The 21,494-nt window shown below is 36.9% G+C and overlaps 1 protein-coding gene across 2 annotated transcripts in view; it reads right to left on the bottom strand.

Annotated features, from left to right (window-relative positions):
- Positions 1 to 914: 914 nt before the first annotated feature.
- GTF2E2 (general transcription factor IIE subunit 2) overlaps positions 915 to 21,494 on the bottom strand; it is a 152,893-nt gene continuing 132,313 nt past the window's right edge. For both annotated transcript variants that reach the window (XM_081269451.1, XM_081269450.1), the window contains 2 exons: positions 5,787 to 5,902; positions 915 to 4,543 (listed from right to left, as the gene is read on the bottom strand). In XM_081269451.1, coding sequence (XP_081125577.1) covers positions 4,427 to 4,543; positions 5,787 to 5,902 — 233 coding nt within the window. In that variant the 3' untranslated portion in view covers positions 915 to 4,426. The remainder of the gene's footprint in view (positions 4,544 to 5,786; positions 5,903 to 21,494) is intronic.

Consider the following 21,494-nt stretch of genomic DNA (forward strand, 5'->3'; position numbering starts at 1 on the left):
CCATCTCAAACTCTATGGCATCCCTGAATCCTGACTTGTGTGGCCTTAGGGAACATTTTTGTAAAATACTTATTTTTTAGTTGTAGTTGGACACAATAACTTTATTTTACTTATTTATTTTTATGTGGTGCTGAGGATAAAACCCAGGGCCTCACATGCACTAGGCAAACGCTCTACCACTGAGCTACAACCCCAGCCCCCCTAAGGAACATTCTTAAGAATGATAAAGGCATGGCTGAGGTCCTGGATTCTGTATCTTAATACACAATCCTTGGTGTCCATATCAAAGTTACTTCTGAGGGCTCTGGACAAGGGATGATCAGGGCTAACAATGTGGACAGATTTCCTCCTGCTTCCACATCACTGCAACATTCAACTATGGTGAAAAGCCCACTCTTCCGGAGTAGTTTAAATATCAGCACATGGTTGCTCTCTTACTGTTCTACTTTAAAACCATTATGTCACACCTAACAAAACAAATTTTACAACATTCTTAGGCTAAAGAATGTTTATTATTAGTGCCCTATTTTCTGAAGTACCCTCAGAATGCCTCTACTAAAACTATCATTGTAATGCTACACCAAATATAAGTAGTCAGTTTGATTAAGGTCTCCAAGTTGGGGGGAAGGGTTGTTTTTGCAGCACTGGGGATTGAACCCAGAAGTGCCTTACCCAGCACCTCCCCACACCCCATTATTTGAGACAGGGCCTCAAACTTAATCCTACCTCAGCCTCTAAGCAGCTGGGATTTCAGGCATGTGCCACCACACTTGCAGGAAAATGTTTTTTTAAAGCTCTGTCTACCAATGGTGCAGGACATCCTAATGGTAGTGACATTAATAATAAGAGTCAAGATAAAACTGGTATAAGATAAAAGTGCTTCTGGAGCTAGTTCTGCCAGATTCAGGCTGTGGTTTATTCGTATAAATGCACAAGGCTTTGCACTGAATGCCCTGTGGCGTATGAACCCTGCAAAGTTCTGGCTGGTTGAAAAGTAAGATTTCACCAGATCTTCAAACCACAACATGCTCACAAGGTGCTGGCCCAAATCAGATGAGCTGGATTAATACTACAGCCCCAAACTTCTACAGGGGCCTAAGATAGCAGCCTCCTCAATCTTTATTTCTCCCATGGAGGAACTAACCAGGGCCAAACCCACTTAGCTTCTGAGACTGAACAAGGTTGAACATGTTCAGGTAAGTAGGGCTGCAGACCACACTTTTTCTAATGGAAATCCTTTCATGAAGGAAAATGTGCTTTTGTTCTTTAAAGCGGAAAAACAGAAGGTGGGGGGAACCCAGATGATAAGGCTATAGCCTTGATTCTTTTTGCATATTTTACATTTATTTTGCTCCATGCTCTGCCCAAACCACATATAAACTCCTAAGGTGGCACACCAAAATGAGGTTTTCTGCTATCAGGCCTCCTTCCACAAGGCGGGACTTCTATCTTTTCTTGCTTAAATAAATCCTACTCTGTTTACTCTTCCCTTCCATTATTGTCTGTAGATTTTATTCTTCAGAATTTGCAGGCAAGAACCAAGAGGAAAGTGGCCAAGTAGGGAATAAAGTCTCACTCAAAACTCCAGTTTCATCTTAAGAGGAAAGCCAATAGCATAATGCCAGGGCTTACTCTAAATCCACTTTTCTAAACTATGCTTCCCCCAACAGTCACAAAACAGCCTGGTGACAAGTGTTCCAAAGTTAGAGAAATGGTTTCCAAGAGGTTCCCAGAGCTTCTAACTCCCACCTACTCTTCTCTCAGTACACACTGGGAAATGAATTCCAAGGACAGCAATGTGAGTGATAACAGGTCATTGCTACAGAGGGCACGACACCTGCCTCAGCTTGCTAACAGTGAAACCTCAGAAAACCCCAAATCTTCCCACAAATCAGCTGAAAGTAAAATAGTAGCTAGAAGAAAGGGGGGACACTGAATTTCATCTTTTAAGCCATTAGCTGAGGGGAACTGGGTAATTGATAAATACAAATACTCTAGTCCTACATAACCAACTACATTCATAACATGTTTTTGCTGCCAGTGATTTCAAACAGCTCATATGAAAAATCCAAGGCTGTACATTTGCATTCCTTCCCTATGAACACTGGGATTGGAAGTGATCGGATGTCTCTGCACTGCATTTTTCCTAATTCTCTGCTCAACAGGTATAAAGTGCTCTTCTGTCCCTGGGGTCCCACCATCATCTAGCCACACTCACCGGCTATGACAGCAGTGGCCAAATGTTCATTTTTATACTGTGTCCAGGCTCAACTACATTTCTCTTAGCTATCCCCAAAAAGCCTCACGTGACTGATGAATTATAAATTAAATGCACTACAGCCTGACTTACCCTTTTAACTCACTCAGCCATGCCCATCCCTACTTGCTTCTGAATGGCAGCAGATCCAACAGAAACAGGCAGAAGTGGGAACACACCTTTAGCTTGGAATTTCTGGAGAATGTTTTTTAGACACTCAAAAAAACACTGCTAAAAAACTTACTTCTTTAATTATGATCATAAACATAACTAGGATCCTATCAAATTTTCCACAAAAACAATATCCTCCCCACATCATTCAGTGATACAATCTCAGTACTTCACCATGCAGGAATTGCATGTCATAGGCAAAGAGGATCAAGGCTTATCAGCAAAATAAAATGCAAGTGAATGAAACAAAGCTATAGTTCACACATGTTATCGACTTGGCAATACACTTCTCTAGATCTAAACTTCCTCATTTCTGAAATAAGTTTTAGACAACAATCAATTATCAGGCCAGTCCATAAAGTATTGATGAGCACGGGCTTAGCTAGAAATTATTAACAATACACAACGAGCTGTAAAGCATATTGTTTTAGAATCTATGATGAAGGTCTATCTCCTTGCAGAATAAGATGAAGTATTTGAAATATCCAAAAGGCATCTCCCATAAAATAGGATGGGGTGTACAGACCACAAAAGCAGGCATTTGGAGATAAGCTAATTCTACATTTACAACGAAACTAGTTTTATGCTGTAAGTCATTAAAGTTCCTTATTTACAAAGCAAGACAGGTTGAATTTCCTGTATTCCAAATTATCAAGGGGAGTCTCAGTTTCACATCTCATGTTTTAGAGCTTGGAATTTAGAAAGACATAAAGCAAACAGAGAGCACTAAATGGGTAGGAAGTTCACATATAGAATATAAATTAAAAAAGCAAAATGCCTTCTGTCATCTAATCAAAGGACTCACTGCTTTGGGTACCATCATTTTTTAGGAACACCAGACCCCACTTTTATAATCCAATACAATTTCAACCTGTGATATGAAGCCACTAACACAAAGGACCACAGCAGTCCATATAAAAAGCAGCAATAAGGGGCTGGGGTTGTGGCTCAGCAATAGAGCTCTTGCCTAGCACGGGTGAGGCCCTGGGTTCAATCCTCAACACTACATAAAAATAAATAAATAAAATAAAGGTATTGTGTCCAACTATAACTAAAAAATATTTTTTTTAAAAAGCATCAATAAGGAAAATGGGAACTTTGCTACAGAAGGCAGGAAGGACCACAGCAACTTCCCATTATGAAAAAAACCCACACATACTTGGTAAAGGCTCTCATGAGCCAGGCCAGTGACAGGGGGAAAGTGGGGATCTCAACCAGATGAACCTCAGGCCAAGTCATGTTAGGGGTGAGACATGGTAAAGCTAATGTTCAGGTTGGCAAGATGACTCCATCCATCCTTGTTCAAGACCATACCAGAGCATTATTTTCTAAATCCAACAGGCTATAACACCAATTTGTCCTTTTAAAAGATAACATTAACAATTACATCTAGTGTATTTTTTATTGCATTACTTGCTAATGAGAGGCATGTCTTGTGTTCCAACTGGGAATCCACATGCTCAGTACCAGAGTAGACTCCAGTCTCCATAACATCCCAAGCACACACCCTGAGCAAGTCCAGGACTGGAGCTGGTTGCTGCCATTTCCAAGAATGAAAAGAAACAAACGGAATTCATTAACTTCTTCAAAATCCTTCTACAATGATTTTATTATAAATATGTTCTTTTGGAATAAACAAATATTGCATTCAAGACTATCTGCCAACTTGCTCTAAGGTAATAAAAGAGAAAAAATGGAACCAGGAACCATCTAGAAGTAGAGACAAATAGCAAAGACACCTGCATATCGTGCTAAGTGCCTTTCTCCCAAGAAGGAACAGAAGGTCTAGAGGGAATATCACATTTCTCATTAGCCTATTTGATTAAAATAAGCTTTGAGTTTGGTAATTTGCACTTGTTCTGTAAACTGAACTGCTCCTTGCCTCAGTCCTAAGAAGCAGAATGGGAAGACAGCCAGTCTTCAGATCCCGAGCATCAACAACAACAACAAAATCTTGATTGTGTGTTTGTAACTCTTTGTTCAAGACAAAAGTGTTCCCTATTTGCCAGGAGTAATGTCAGAGTAATCCTTCAGCACTCCAGCCAAGTGTTCGTTGTGAGTCTTAAAACGTCGTTTTTTCTGTGAAGCAGGTTTTTTCCTTCTCTGAATAGGAGCCTAAAGGAAAAAACAGAAACAACAGTAATTCCCAGGTGGTTAGGATAGTCGGGATTTAATAAGCAAGCTCAGAAACCTGCAGCAAAGGATGCAGTTTCCCCTGCTCTGTGACCCAGCCTCACATACACCCATCCTCAGCACACATGCCAACCTCCAACCAGACTCAGTACTTTCTGTTACCATAAAGTGTGAACCTACATCAGCAATAACCAGGTTGGCCCCATAACTTACCAGAACTATTCTAGGCACTAAGTGGATAAAACAAAAGAGAGGCAGTGAAGCTCTTGGGTTTTTGTCTCTGTTATCAAGTCTAAAAATATATCCACCATCATCAATTTAAAGTGGGGGGCCTGAAGTAAATACTGAGATACAGCAAAACAGAAATGGAGAGACACAAAGATTTGTACTATTATTCTCCATTCTGTATATTTAAAATATTAATAACACATGATTAAAAATCAATAAACTAATAATAGGTCATCATGAAGGGCTGTAATTACACATTTGTGGACAAATCACTGGCATTAAATCTTCCTTTTTGAGTCCTAAAAATTCACTAAGGCACACACTGCACACACCCAAAAAGACACAAAGCGTGATGATGGCAAAGGAGAGAGGGAGAGTCTCACATGTTAGTAAATTACTCCCCACCTGGCTCCATTCTTGAACTACAGGAATCTAGGTTTTGCTTAGCTGATACACAGTGATTTACCAGTTTTATGTGATTACTAATGCCTCCTATGAGAAGAATTTAGGCACTACAAAGAAAATAATATCGGGTTCCCAAGGGACCTGAAAATCAACAAGGACAAGTCAACATGATCAGAGACAGCAGAACTAAGTGACAAGTCTACAAAGCTCACAAAGCAAGGGGAAGAAAGCACAATTACAGTGTTAAAGGCCAAGCAGATGAAGATGCAGGCTCCTGTAGAAACTGGGATAAGTGTGTGCAGGGGTGAGAGAGTAGGCAACAGTGAGGCCCCAGAGTCAGGGAGGCATGGCTGGAGCTCAAGAGCTGACATAGTTAGAACAGGCTAAAGGCAATGGGAAGCTCTCCCCAGCCTGGAGAACAGCACCCAAGGGCAGTTCAGTTGCAGACATGATCTGGGTTACATCTGACCAAATCACTGGACGAGACAAAGAAAAACCTGAAGGGCGACTGACTACTGGCTTTTCAGAGAGCAGAACAGGAAGCAACTAACAGAGAACAGAGGATTGATTTTTTTTTCTAGAGATTACACACCACTTTCTTTGGTCCAGATTCCTGCATAGAAGAAATACCCTGTCGCTTCAAATATTCTTCAATTTTCTCCTCATCCATTGAATCCACAGTGACACTCCTCCAGAGTTTCTGGAATTCTGTATCATATAACAAGAAAGCAGTTATTTTATCACTTTATTTTTACAAGTCATAGAATCTCTGTAATCAAAATCCAGGCTTCAATATCATCACCTCTAGGCCTGAATTAGTACATCTGAGATTTCCTTATAAAAACAAAGGCAGACAAGAACATTCCAGTGTGCGGACACTAACAGCAGAAGGGCCTGGGAACAGACCACGTCAGTGATGCTCTACTTTTAGAGGCCAGAAAGCAAAGGGTGATGTGGTAAAGCTCCTGCTCCCTTAGGCCCTCTCTTTCCCGGGGAAGAAAAGGCACTCAATACTCTCCTTTATTTCTAAAGTCAGTTCCCTCCATTTCAGGCAAACAGGTCAATTCCTGCTCATCTGCCCTGAGCTCAATGTACTCCATTTTCTCTCCCACTGTTAGTAAGAAACATGCAGAGAAATGAGAGAAATTCACGTGCAAAATCTTTTGAAATCAAGGGATTGGTGACTAGAGGATAACTGAGATGGAAACACTGTCTCACAGCTCCCATGAAACAAAGAAGAAAGGCTGCTGTCCAGCCTACATCTGGTCCTCAGAAACCTACGGTCCCTCTGAAATGTATTTTTGCAAGCCAAAAAGATCACACTTGGACCATGTCCAAAGTGAAAGTTCTTTGCCTCTTAATTCTCCTCCTAAAGACAGATTCTAATAAGTGGATTCACCTATCAGCATCTACTTTCAAAAACAAAACAAAAACCTTCTTGTGATGGAAAAATCACAAGACTCAATACCCAGAGGGGAAAAAAAAAAGGGAAAGTCCTTAGCACCGAGGTGGTTCACTGGACCTCCAGTTCACAAAACCTGCCTGCCCCCTATTGAAAACCCTCATCCCACCTTCTTTCCTTCTAGGGCCATTAATTTTCCAGCATAGTCATTCACAAGCTATAAATGAAGTAGACATCAAATAAAGTGCTGGACTAGATTTTTTATTTTCCTTTACCCTCTTTTCTAAGTTCCTTCCTTTTTTTTTTATTTCAGTACATACTATATGAAGTAAATGATTGGGAAACAGAAATCCAGTGAATCTATTAGGGTGCCCCACACCCTGAAGCTTTTGTTGCTAGTGACCAATTGCAAAAACAACATAATCTATTACAAATAATTCAACCCGGGCACAGAACATCTCTAAGATGTCTGTATTTCCACAGATATATATTAGGGGTTCTTTATACTATTATACTCATTGAACTTTCATCTGCACACATTATAGACATTAACTGATGACAACTGTTTGCATGCAGGGAACTATTTTCATCTGATTCCCACGGTAGCAGGCACTGTTCCTACCATGTTGACAGGTACTACAACTCACTATGAACATATGAAATGCTATTGTCCACCAAGGCCTAGACACCATAGGCCATTTTCTTTTTACATTTTTTTTTTAATTTTTTTTTTTTAGAGTGAGAGAGAGGGGAGAGAGAGAGAGAGAGAGAGAGAGAGAGAGAGAGAGAGAGAGAGAATTTTTAATATTTATTTTCTAGTTTTTGGCGGACACAACATCTTTGTTGGTATGTGGTGCTGAGGATCGAACCCGGGCCGCACGCATGCCAGGCGAGCGCGCTACTGCTTGAGCCACATCCCCAGCCCTCTTTTTACATTTTTAATATTTTTATTTAAAATAAATTTGCACTAACAAAAAGTTACAAAGTTAGTATATAGGTCCCTTTATACCTTTTATCCAACATTCCTTAATAATAGCACCTTAAATAACTGTGTATCTATTGAAAACTTATAAATACTGACATAATATCACTAATTGACAGGCACTTGAAATGTATTATTGTTAGCAGGAACACCCCTTCTGGTCCAGGAACCAATCCAGGATCCCACCCTGCCCTAGTCATGTCTCCATATTCTCTTCAAATCTCCCAAGGGTACCCAGTCTGTCTTTGTCCCTCATTTCTGAAACACTACTAAAAGAGTACTGGTCAGTTATATTGTAGAAGGGTCTTCATCTGGCTTTGTCTGATATTTTCTCTAGACTGAGATTTCTGCATTTCTGGCAAAAATAACACAGGAATAAGGCTGTGTTATTCCTATCAATGTGCCTTATTGTCAATATATCTTATTACTGGAGCTGGTTAACTGATTATTGATTAAGGGGTATCTATTAGGATTTTCGGCCATGAAGCTATTAGTTTTTCCTCTGTAATTAATGTCCTAGGGAGGTATATTCTGAGACTATGCAAATACCTATTTCTCATACTTTCACTAACTTTTGCATATATTAGTCACTCTTGCATATAATAATTATTATTTGTGAGTGCCTACTGCAAATGATTTCCATCATTTCTTCCACATTTATTATAGCTCTACTGCAGGAAGTGCTGCTTTCTCTAATTTGTTTTTTAATTATTTAAGTGAATAAGGTCACATGGATATAATTCATTATCATCATTATTTGTGTTGTTGTTCAAACATCCCAGCTTTAGTTGGTTCCAGTGTCTCTGGCTTGCCTTTTTTGGGGGGAAAGACATTCTTACTTTTTGGTACCAAATGATGTTCCAGGCTTATCTTGAATTTTCCAAAATTTGGAATCAATCATTTCTCCAAGGATTCAAGACTTACTTTACTGCAGAATGGTATTTACAAACTAAGATCTATACATTCTATTTTTTTACACCAATTTTTCTTTTTTGAAACTAGAAAATGACAAGATAACATCAAATTTGAAGATGCTTCAATTTAGGAGAAGATCCCCAAGTACAATGAAAATCAGGTATGTTCTAAACTCTAAGGGTAAATAAAATCAGAACTAATTGATAAACCCACTGTCTCTTAATAGAAAAGAGAACAGGCTAGAATTTATAAACTCTGCCATGAAGGGAAGAAAGTAAGCAAACTCAATGAAGTTTCGCTGAAATTCCCATTAACTCACTCACAGTTTGGCTATGCCTACTCTTTCCTGTGAAATGGTGGAACAGTGTGGTGCAGACTTCAGAGCCACATGGCCAGGGTATGACCTTAGTTATCCCATTTACCATATAAAACAGGGCAAGCTCTCATTTCTCTGCTCAGTTTCCTCATCTATAACGTGGAGATAACAATAACACCTGTCTCATAGAGTAGTGAGAATTAAATGAGTTAAAAATAAGTAAGACACTAAAAATAGTCCCTATAAAGGAAAGGTGTTATCTATTATAGTTATCTCTACCTATCATCATCTAACATCCATTATCTTATTTCTGTGTGCTAATGCCTTTAATAAAAGCAGTATGAAACATTTATGAAAAGGACCACCTACTAGATTCTAAAATTTTCTTAAGCAAAATCACAAAAGTGGAAACAACCCAAATGCCAATCAGTTGAAGAATGAGTAAATAAAATCTGAATATGAACACAACATTCTTTTTCACTATAAGGATTAAGGTTCTATATTTCCCTCTAAGCACTCCATAGCTGCATCCCTTAATTTTGACACATTGTGCTTTCATTTCATTTAATTCAATAATTTTTTTTTAACTTCCTTGTTATTTATTTCCTCCTTCAACCATGGGTTAATGTTGCTGTTTAATTTTCAAATGGAGAGTTTCCAAATATACTTGTTACTGATTTCTTTTTTCTTTTTTTGATACCAAGATTGAATCCAATGGTGCTTAACCACAGAGATACATCCCCAGCCCTTTTTCGTATTTTATTTAGAGACAGGGTCTCATTGTGTTACTTTAGGACCTCAATAAGTTGCTGAAGCTGCCTCAGCCTCCCAAGCCACTGGGATTACAGGTGTGCACCACCATGCCCAGCTTGTTATTGATTTCTAGTCTAATTCCATTATGGTCCAAGCACACCCTTTGTATACTTTCAAAGACTTCTTTTATGAGCTAGAATAACATCTACCTTGTTGAGTATTCCATATGCTCTTAAACATATTACTGTAATTACATCAAGTTGTTAGTAGTCCTATATCCTCATTTTCCAAATTGGTTTAATTATCGAAAGAGAAGTATTCTCCAGTCTTAACAACTGATCTGTTTATTTCTCCTTTTAGTTTTCCATTTTTAATTTATGCATTTTTAAGGTCTGTTGTTAGATATATACATACTTAGGGCTATTTAAAAGACTGTAGGAGAACAGATCCCTTTATCATTGTTTAATGTACCTCTTTATCCTTGGTAGTTTTCTTTGCTCTGAAGTCTATGTTATTTGATATTAACATACATACCCTAGCCTTCCTTTGATTTGTGTTTCCATGTATATCATTTTTCACATCCTTTCACTTTTCATTTACTTTAACCCCCCGCCTCAAACTAGGGATTGAATCCAGGGATTCTTGACCACTGAACTACCCAACCTTTTTTTTTATTATTATTAGAGGCATGCACCACTACGCCCAGCCCATGTCTTTATATATAAAATTGTGTTTCTTTCAAATAGCATATATAAGGACTTTGCTTTTGTATTCAATCTGAAAAATCTGTCTTACTAGACTTATACCATTTATGTTTAACATAATTATTAATATGGCTGAAATAAAATTGTTCTCTTGTTCACTGTTATTATCTGATCCATCTACTCTTGGTTTTTTCCCCTATTTCTTTTTTTAAATTAGATTAGCCAAATATATTTCTATGATTCCATTTTACCTCCATTATTGGCTATTTATTCATGCCTCTTGAAAAAAAATGTTTTGGTGGTTGTCCAAAACTTTACAATATAATTAATCAGAACCTCACCTCAAACTATGCCATTTCTCACATAATATAAAAGATATTACTACAGTATATTCAAAACTAACCATCCCTTATATTACTTTTGTGTGTGTCGTGCATGTGCACTCTAAACACAAAATACATTGCTGATATTTTTGTTTTATGGTCATCTTTCAAACCAATGAAAATTAAGAAAAGCAAAAAACAATTAATAAGTCATGAATCTTATATCTTTGTTTATTCTCTCTCCAGCACACTTCATTATTTATACAGATCCAAATTTCTAGTGTTAAATCCCTTCTGCCTGAACAACTTCCTTTTATATACGTCTAAACTCTTTCAGTTTCTGTTTCTCTGACACAGTATTTCTCCTTCACTTTTGAAACGAGTATTTCTGCAGAGTAAAGAATTCTGAGTTGAAAGATTTTACCTTGGGCCATTTAAAGATATCGCTGCTAGAGTTCTTTACTAATTATTAACATGTAAAAATAACATTTTCCAAGTTTTCATTTGTATTTTTTAAAATATTTTTTTTAGTTGAAGATGGACACAGTATCTTTATTTTATTTGTTTATTTTTATGTGGTGCTGGGGATTAAATCCAGTGCCTCATGCATGCCAGGCAAGCGTTCTCCCACTGAACCACAACTCCAGTCCCTTCACTTGTATTTTAACTGAAGTGTTTTGACATGCAACTTTATGTTTTTATGCAAATGTAACCACTCTTTTTATCATTTTTATTACCAAGGAAATGCCTAAATAAACCCTCTAGCTTCAAAAATTAAAGATGTCACGCGTTATTTTTTACTTTGCACAGATCTAATGAGAAGTCTTCTGTAATTCTTTGTTCCACCAAAATGAATCAGAGGGAAACTCTGCATTTAATATTTTGTCCTTATCCTTAATTTTCGCTGTTTGAATAAGCAACACCTAGTTATTTTTCCTGTCTTTTGTCTGATTTGAGGATAACCTCATGTTCTTTGAGCTTTTAGGACTCTTGGTTTGGTGTCCATTATTAATTCTGGAAAACTGACCACTGGTCTTCAAGTATTTCTTCCACTCTCTTTCTCTTCTCCTTTCAAGACTTCAATTATACATTCAGGCCATTTGCTAACATACCACAGCTCATGGATGCTCTGTTCTATGATTTTTTACACTTGTTTCTCTTTGCATCTCAGCTTGGATAATTTGTATTGGCTTATCTTCAAGTTCTCAGATTCTTCCTTGGCTATGCCAAGTTCATTGATGAGCTTATTGAAAACATTTTTCATCTGTTACTGTGCTTTTCATTTCTGGGGTTTTCACGTGATTTTTTAAATAGTATCTTTGTCTGATCATGTCTGTCTTTTTTAATATAGATATTAAATTCTATATCTCATAGTTCCAATACCTGTGACTTTAGTTTGCTGTTTTTCCTTGCTTCTTTTTATGCCTCAAACGTTTTTTTGAATGCAGGATATCCTCTGTAAGATGGCTGACACTGAGGCAAAAGTTTTTATGCCTTGAAGCAGGTGTGCCTTTCCTTTTGCCAAGCCTTAAGTGACAGGAGGTTGAATCGATCCAGTCAGGACATGAGCTTGGTTTGAAACCTGTTGCTGATGTGGTTACCCATAATGCACCACAGGCTTCCAATTCCTCAAGCTACACCTCATGTTCAGGGCAGAGTCTGTTTGCCAGATGTATTTCTCTGAATGTATTTAGCCTTCAGTTTTATGTCCTTTTAATATTATATGTTAAATAGTCTGCCTCCATGTTCCTGCAACTCACAGAATTTCACTGTTAACCTGTTATTCACAGTTATTAGCCTCCTGGGGGGTAGGGGTGGGGATGGGGTTTTCCTCTGATACTCTTATGAAGCCTCCATCTTAAGCAAGCAATGAGTTCCTTGGTGCCCAGGGTGTGACCTTTTCAGTGTTCTTCTCCTGCTGAAGTTCTGGACCCTCCCACAGCAAGTTTAAGGCTTTTTGTCTCATAGGAGAAAAAGAGGGGAGAAGGACTTTCCCTCATCCAGGCCTATCCAGTGAGGGACACTTTCTCAATACCTTCACTCTTGCCTCAATTCTCTGCAAGATACCAGTCTGTGTTGAAGAGACTGTGAGTGGGAACAAGCACCCCTGTTGTGCAGTGGTCTATGTTCTCTTGCTAGTCTATACTAAGTCTTTTGCAGTTCACTAAAAATTTTAACAGAATTCTTCTGATTACTGTTCTCTGTATCAGGTAAAAAGTACTAAGATCCTAATTTTCCTTGGAGGTAGCTGTCTTTTCTAAGACTTTGGGTTGGATGGCTGTCCTACCATCTCAGCTCTCTGATGGATTTAAGAAATCTACATATTTGTAGATTTCTGGAGTTTGTTATCATTGTTTTAAGTGCAGGAGCAATGATTTCTCTAGCTTTCTCCATTCTAAAAGGAGGCTACAAAGTCCCCAACTACCTACTTTTAGTCAAACTTTATAGACAGTGTGATGAAGGTGACTAGCTCATCTCACTATAAATAAAGAAAACTATGTCAAGTGAAACTTCCAACTCAGCAATAAAAACATCTTATTAATTCTAATAAAGCACACAAAATTATTGTTTTAAATTATGTTGACAAATATAAAACTTTTTTAATTTATCATAGTTTTAAGAACTGTGTCATGTAAAATGCATTTTACCATACATTTATTAAATTCTAATTTATCAACATAAAAACTGCATTAATTTAGAATTTGGTTACCTTACATCTGTATAACAATTCAACTGTGTACTTCTCTCTGTATAAAAGGTGGGGGACCTGGGGTTGTAGCTCAGTGGTAGTTCACATGGCCATGGGTTCAATCCTTACCACCACATAAAAAATAAATAAATATTGTGTCCAACTACAACTAACAAATACATATTTTAAAAAAAAAAAGGTAAATGGGGAAAATACATGTGACAAAAATACCTTGTATTCATTAATTTTACCAAGCCTCTATGTTGGCAGCACTGCAAAATTTTAGCTCCTTGAAGATCGAAACTACTTGCCTTTCTATCTGATAATGAACAGAAGCTTATATGTTGCTGATCTCCTAAAATACAATAACAGAGGCAATAGTACCTCCTAGAATAATGACAGAATTGTCTTCAAAACTAATCTGTATATCAATGTACAATCCAAAATAATACACAACACTATAAATTTTCATGGCACAATGGAATTAAAATTGTTAAAACAAAATTTTAATACTTCATTTTGCTAAAAGAATGTTAGTCAAGCTATTTTCAGAAGAAAATCCCTGAACAAAACTCTTCTGTTTGTTTATTTATTTACTTTTTTGGCAGTGCTGGGAATCAAACTCAGGGCCTTACACCTGATAAGCAAGTACTCTACCACTGAGTCATATTTCCAGCCCCTTTAGTGTATATGTGTGTGTATAGATATATACACACACACAAATATATTTTATATTCAATCCATGACTTTCCTTAGTTAAATGCTGCTGCAGTATTTAAATGTTACATATAGAGCCAGGTGTGGTGGCACACACCTGTCATCCCAGCAGCTTGGGAGACTAAGGCAGGAGGATCTTGAGTTCAAAGCCAGCCTCAGCAACTTAGCAAGGGCCTAAGCAACTCTGTGAGACTGTCTCTAAATAAAATACAAGGGCTGGAATGTGGCTCAGTGGTGTGAGTGCCCCTGAGTTCAAGCCCAGGTACCCAAGAAAAATAAAAAAATTTGAAAAAAAAAGTTACATCTATAAAGTAAATATATTATAGCTACATAAATACTTTAGATGAACACTGAGACACAGGCAAAATTTTAGAAGCAATATTTCACAGGATTCCAAATTTAATTGTTTTTTACTATATGGAGAGATGCTCAGCAGACAGAAATGCAAAGAAAAAGTTTTTCTTTAATTTTATAAAATTGGTATAAGAAAGAAAAACTAAAAACAAAATAATCTTTAATTTTCTGGCAAAGTCATCTAAAAATATCTATTAAGCTGGGCATGATGGCATATTCTTATATTTGGCATGCTGAGACAAGAGACTAGCTTGAGCCCAAGGCTTCAAGGCCACCCTTGGCAACAGAGCAAGACCCCCATCATTCATTTATTCATTCCTTCAGTGAGACACTATCATTCATTCATTCATGTATACACATATAAATACATACATAAAAATACTCATTACGGGTGAGGATATAAACAAATGGACACCTTCTCACATACTGCCATGAAAGTATAAACTAATTCAAACTTGACAATGGACATTGGCAAGATGTTGAAAATATTTAACTAAAAGTGCAAATACATGCACATGCAAGCATCATTTATAACAACGTGTAGCAAAAACTGCATTGAACTTTCCATCTGTAGAGGGTCAGAAAAAATGTGCTTATGTATGCCCACAAAATGGAACACCATAGAACTATTAAAAAATGATCAAAAGCAGCATCAGAGCTCAAGAGCAACGACTCAGAAGTGGTAGTTACTTGGGGCTGGGGCTGTAGCTCAGTGGCAGAACACCTGCCTAGCATGCGTGAGGCACTGGGTTTGATCCTTAGCATCACATAAAAATAAACAAATAAAATAAAGGCATGCTGTCCATCTACAACTACAAAAAAAAATTAAAAAAGAAGAAGTGGTAATTACTAGAAGGAGCAAAAAATAAAGGTAAAATTGTTTAGGATCCGAGTCAAAAAGAACATGTTACCACCAATGGGGGAAAGGTCACATAGTCATTGGTATCCTTATCAGGAACACCAAAAAACAATATTAGGGGCTGGGGTTGTGGCTCAGTGGTAAAGCCCACTTGCCTAGCACATGTGAGGCATTGGGTTCAAACCTCAGCACTGCATAAAAATAAATAAAATAAAAATATTATTCCATCTTCAACTAAAAAAAATTTTTAAATTCATAACTGTATATTGCAAATACGGCCTCAGACTGTTAAATGGCTCTGTATTTGCCCTCTAATTAAATGCAAAACTATAAAATCATGAGTCAATGATCAAATAGATAAGTAAATAGCCAAATAAGGAGAATTATACACTAGTATTTTATATCCTATATTTTCAATACTACTAATAGCTAACATTACTGTGTTCTTACTATATGCTAGGTTTTGTTCTAAGCTCTAAAACTTGTGTTTACATTATTCATTTAATCCTCATAATGAGATACCATTATTCCCATTTTACAATTGAGGAATTGCAGAAAAAGAGTATCTTGTGTAAGCTAGAAAGCAGCAGAGCTAAGATAAAAACTATAATTTCACTTCTTGATGGTCTTCTTGACCACTGAATTCATACTGCCTCTAAATGAATAATATTTTGATTAGGGAAATAAATATCTTTGTGAAATAAGATGCATTCCTAGGTCCAATATTCTGTGTTCACCTCTCTGTTTAATTTTTTAAAATACTATGCAATAAACTGTCTCCTTACTTTAGCTGTATCTCATCTTAAGGACATCTGTGTCTAATACAGATAGAATAAAGGATGAATCTTCACTGGGCCCCAAACTTTACTCACTCATGGCTCCTCTCTAGAGCTAAGACTGCCACCTAGTGTCTAAAATCAACATTAATACAATCAAAAAAACCAAGCATGTTAAGAAGTAAAAGATGAAAGAGAAAAGAGAAAGACAAATGTTAAAATGTGCCAATTCAACCCCAGGCCTTGCACACACCGGACAAGAGCTCTAATAAATACTAAGCTCCATCCCAACCCCCAAATGTGTTGATTTTCAATGAGTCTTAAGTGGAAATACACATTCTTTGTATTGTTAACAAAAACTCAAGATTCTTTAAAACTATTTTTTAAATTGATGATGTGACACTGACATGTTCAAGTAAATGAATGGTATTTTACCCTTGAGATTCCTGGACATATTTCCTCTGGTGTCCTTATAGCATTGTACCATTGAAATTATAATATGCAACATGTTGTACTATACAGATGCTCCTCAACTCACAATGAGGTTACATCTCAATAAATCGACTGCAAGCTGGAAATATTTTAAGTCAAAACACAGTTGATACATCTAACTATACTGACCATCAGTATTATGTGTTCCTATGTCATTCTCCCTCCTCAGCATGTAAGCTCAAGGACAGAAACTTTATTCACATTTATTTATTTATTCATTTATTCATTCGTTCATTCATTCATTCATTTTGTTTGGTTTGTTGTTGTTGTTGTTTGTTTGTTTGGGGTTTTTTTTGTTGTTGTTGGTTTTGTTTTGTGGTGCTAGGGATTGAACTCAGGGCCTTGTGCATGCAAGCATTCATTTATTTTGTACCAGGGATTGAACCCATAGGCACTTAACCACTGAGCCACAAACCCAGCCCTTTTTTGGGAGGCGGGGTGAGTAGTACTCGGGATTGAATTCAGGGGCATTCAACCACTGAGTCACATCCCCAGCCCTATTTTGTACTTTATTTAGAGAAAGGGTCTCACTGAGTTGCTTAGGGCCTTGCTAAGTTACTGAGGCTGGCTTTTAACTCATGATCCTTGTGCCTCAGCCTCCCAAGCTGCTGGGATTACAGGTGTGCGCTACTGCAACCAGTTATCCTTAATACTTTGATATCCCTTTTATCACTAAGTGTTGAATGACAGAACCTATGAAAACAGAGCTTGAAGACAATGAATATATCTCAATCTTTCTTTATTGTATAAAGTGTACCTTTAATTCAATCCTCAACCTGGACAAGTTTGTCCCCCAGGGTAAATTTGGAAATATCTGAAGAAACAATTTTTATTTTCACACTGTGAGGAAGCTATGCTAGCCATCTAAAGAAGCCAGAGATGCTGACAAATATCCAATGCATAGGACAACTCTCAACAACAATAACAAAAAATTATTTAGCCCCAAAATGTCCAATACTGCCAAGTTGAAAATCCTGCTTACCTTCCACTATCTATCCTAGAAAGTATTAATTAATGAAAAAAATACCAGTTTATAATATTACAGCCTACAATCTAATTGTGTGCATGGATGTATGTGTGTATTAACAAAGTACTCTGTGTAATGCTTTAATACACATTTCATTTTCTCAAAATATACAATGCACATTGTGTAGTCATAGAATAGTTTACTTTTGGTTAAATCACAGAAAAGCTTCACTTTGCATTTTTCAGAGTTTTTCCAGGAGTTGTATACCACTTAGGGAAAACACTGGTTATGGTTTATAAGTTGCTTATATGTCACTTAAACCAAACATTTATAGATAACAAATTCATGGTGACTCTATATATGAAGGTAAATAGGTGTTTTGTTTATATTCCACTTTTAGTAAAACTGTGCCTGACCATTTATAAATACTGAAAGAAAATTTAGAAACATAAATTTCCTTTTACTTCTTTATGTTACTTAAGGTTTTATACTGATCTTTAAAGAAAATGTGTGTTCATAGTTTATATTATCTATGAATTTCACAAGAGCAAAAATGGTGTTCACAAAACATTTGTCATTAAAAGGGTTCAATAAATCTGATGAATCAAACACCATTAGTATAGGGAGAAAAAGAAAAAAAAAATCGAAGTTTTCCCTTTTGTCTTGCCTTTGCTATTCCCTCTACTTGAATACTCCCCCTAAAACTGTAACCATATGGGCACTATTCCGAGACTTACAAGGTTGGCTCTATTTCATTCCTTAGGTTTTAGCTTACTTCATCTCTTTTCAGCAAGTTTGTCTCTGAACTTTCCCAATGATTATACAGCATGGCAAATAGCTCATTTATTTCCTTCCTAGCATTTTATACAATCTATAATATTTTTAAGTTTTTTCTATTTTCCCCTGTAGTGTGTAAGTTCCATGAAAGCAGAAGAGTAGTTCATCTTTTTCACTACAGTGTCGCCTACATTTAGCAAAATGACTGGAGCACACAGTAAGAGATAAATATTTGTTGAATAAATTCATGAATAAACATTAATAGATTATAACAAAAATCCCAGAAATGTCAACAAGGAAATAAAAAGTCAATAGACAGTAAGAAAATAAACATAAATTACACAACTTCTAAATAAATAAAAGGGAGAACACACCATATAACAATGATATAAAATGAGACTCAGAACTGATTCAAAAACTTAAAGATAACCACATGCCACCTACAAAGGAAACGCCTAAAACAAAAAATACCCGTAGAATAAAATGCAAAAATCTATCAGTTGTGTTGGAAGCTGGGTAAGAATTAAGGGTTTGTTTGAGCCATCATAAGGCAGGATGGTTGCTTTTCTGGGAACGTGTGTAAAATTCCCAGATCATGCTGGTGCCCTGTCTCAGCTCACAGCCCAAAGTTCAAAGGCAGTTGCCCCCTTCAAAGCTGCCAAGCCCCAACCAACTTGTTTTCTCCATTTTCATCCTATTTTCCTAAAGAAGCTCCTCAATGAATCTCTTTGATGTGCTTAACTATAAATAAAGGATCCGGGCTGGGGATGTGGCACAAGTGGTAGCGCGCTCGCCTGGCATGCGTGCGACCCGGGTTCGATCCTCAGCACCACATACCAACAAAGATGTTATGTCTGCCGAGAACTAAAAAATAAATATTAAATAAATAAATAAATAAAGGATCCATGGGCTTTTCCCTTTGTTAGGATCAGACCCATCAAGTCTCCTCTACCCATCATCACAATGCCTCTGCTTTGAATAATTTCTCATCTTTTGTGCTTCTTTTTTGGTACCAGGGGATTGAACTCAGGTGCACTCAACCACTGAGCCACATCTCCAGCCCTATTTTTATTTAGAGACAGGGTCTTACTGAGTTGTGCCTTGCTTTTGCTGAGGCTAGCTTTGAATTTGTGATCCTCCTGTCTCAGCCTCCAGAACCGCTGGGATTACAGACTTGTGCCACTGCACCAGGCCTGTATTTCTTGATTTTTTCTTTAATTTTTTTAGTTGTAGATGGACACAATACCTTTATTTTATTTGCATATTTTTATGTGGTGCTGGGGATCAAACTCAGTGCCTCATGCATGCTAGACAAGTGTTCTGCCCACTGAGCCACAACCCTAGCCCCTTATTTCTTAATACTGCTTTTCTAGAGTTTATTTCCAGCCGGTCCACACTTCCAACGGTCACCTACTCCCTCCCTATGTAGGCCATGGCCGGGAAGTCACATAAAACAAAAGACAAAGGTTATGACAGTAATGACTGATAAAGTAAAATTAAATATAATTCAAGTAAAATGAAATATAAAATAGAGGTACACTTTATAATGATATGGATACAATCCTTAAATAAACTATAATGGCCAAGAACATACACATACTAAAAACTCATTTAAAAAAAATAAATAAAAATAGGGCTGGAGTCATGGCTCAGTAGTAGAGCATTTGCCAGGCATCTGTGAGGCCCTGGGTTCCATCCTCAGCACCACATATAAATAAATACAAGATCTACTAATAACTAAAAAATATTTTAACATAAATAATGGGGGTTGGGAGTTGTTCGATCCCCAGTACCACATTTAAAAAAATAAAATAAAGGTACTGTGTCCATCTACAACTAAAAAAAATTTTTTTAAAACTAAATACACAAAATAAAACACCAACTATAGGAAAAACTGAGAAGACTTTAATGCCCGCTCAGACAGAATACATTGTCAAAAATTAGTAATGTAGAGTGATAGATTATATTTCTGCTAAAATTAAAACATAGTATAAAATAAAAGTAAAACAATCCAATAAGTTACTTAACAAAGAAATAAAGAATACCCAAGTACACCAAAAGCTAGCAATAAAAAGGCAACATAACAGAAAATAAAACAAGTTCTAGAACCATACTCTGCAAAATTTAATGCTAATAAATTTGAAGTTTCTAAATGAATTAGTTTGAAAGAAAACACAGTTTCTAAATTGACTCACAAGATAGAAAACTTAAAAGACACAGCCAAATATGACACTAATAATGTTGTTTAAAAAACACAAACCAGCGGCTGGGCTTGTGGCTCAGCAGTAGAGCACTTACCTAGCAAGTATGTGGCCCTGGGTTGGATCCTTAGCACCATATAAAAATAAATAAATACAGGTATTGTGTCCAACCACAACTAAAAAATAAATATTAAAAAAAAAAAAAAAAACACAAACCAGCCAGGCACCATTGTGAATACCTGTAATACCAGCTAGGAGGCTCAGTCAGGAGGATCACAAGTTCAAAGCCAGCCTCAGCAACTTAGCAAGACTCTGTCTCAAAAATAAAAAGTGGGGGGCTGGGGATGTGGCTCAAGCGGTAGCGCGCTCGCCTGGCATGCGTGCGGCCCGGGTTCGATCCTCAGCACCACATACCAACAAAGATGTTGTGTCCACCGAAAACTAAAAATAAAAAATAAATATTAAAAATTCTCTCTCCTCTCTCTCTCTCTCTCTTTATTTTTTTTTTAATTTTAATATGTATTTTTTAGTTCTCGGCGGACACAACATCTTTGTTGGTATGTGGTGCTGAGGATCGAACCCGGCCGCACGCATGCCAGGCGAGCGTGCTACCGCTTGAGCCACATCCCCAGCCCACTCTCTTTAAAAAAATAAAAATAAATAAATAAAATAAAAAAATAAAAAGGGCTGACGATGTGACTCGTGGTTAAGTACCCAAAAAACAGACACATTTATGGGTATATGTTTTCAAATCTTCTCCTCAAATCTAATATTCTCACAAAAAAGGAGCGGAAAGGAAAAAGAAAGAAGGAAGAAGTGTTCTTTTTTATTAATCCAGCATAATGACCATACCAAAAAAATCCTAAAAATGTTAGTATAAAAATTCCAAAGTACATAAGCCAAGGGAAGGGTATTCTAGGAGTATTAAGGATGATCTAGTACTAAGAAATCTGGGGAAATATTTCACCATTTATTAAATAAGTCAGCAACTATAAAGACTTTGGGGAGGCAGATATCAGGGACTGAATTCAGGGGTGCTTAACCACTGAGCCACATCCCCAGCCCTTTTTAAT

This window comes from Spermophilus citellus (assembly GCF_964194105.1).
Source record: "Spermophilus citellus genome assembly, chromosome: 16".
NCBI classification, from domain to species: domain Eukaryota; kingdom Metazoa; phylum Chordata; class Mammalia; order Rodentia; family Sciuridae; genus Spermophilus; species Spermophilus citellus.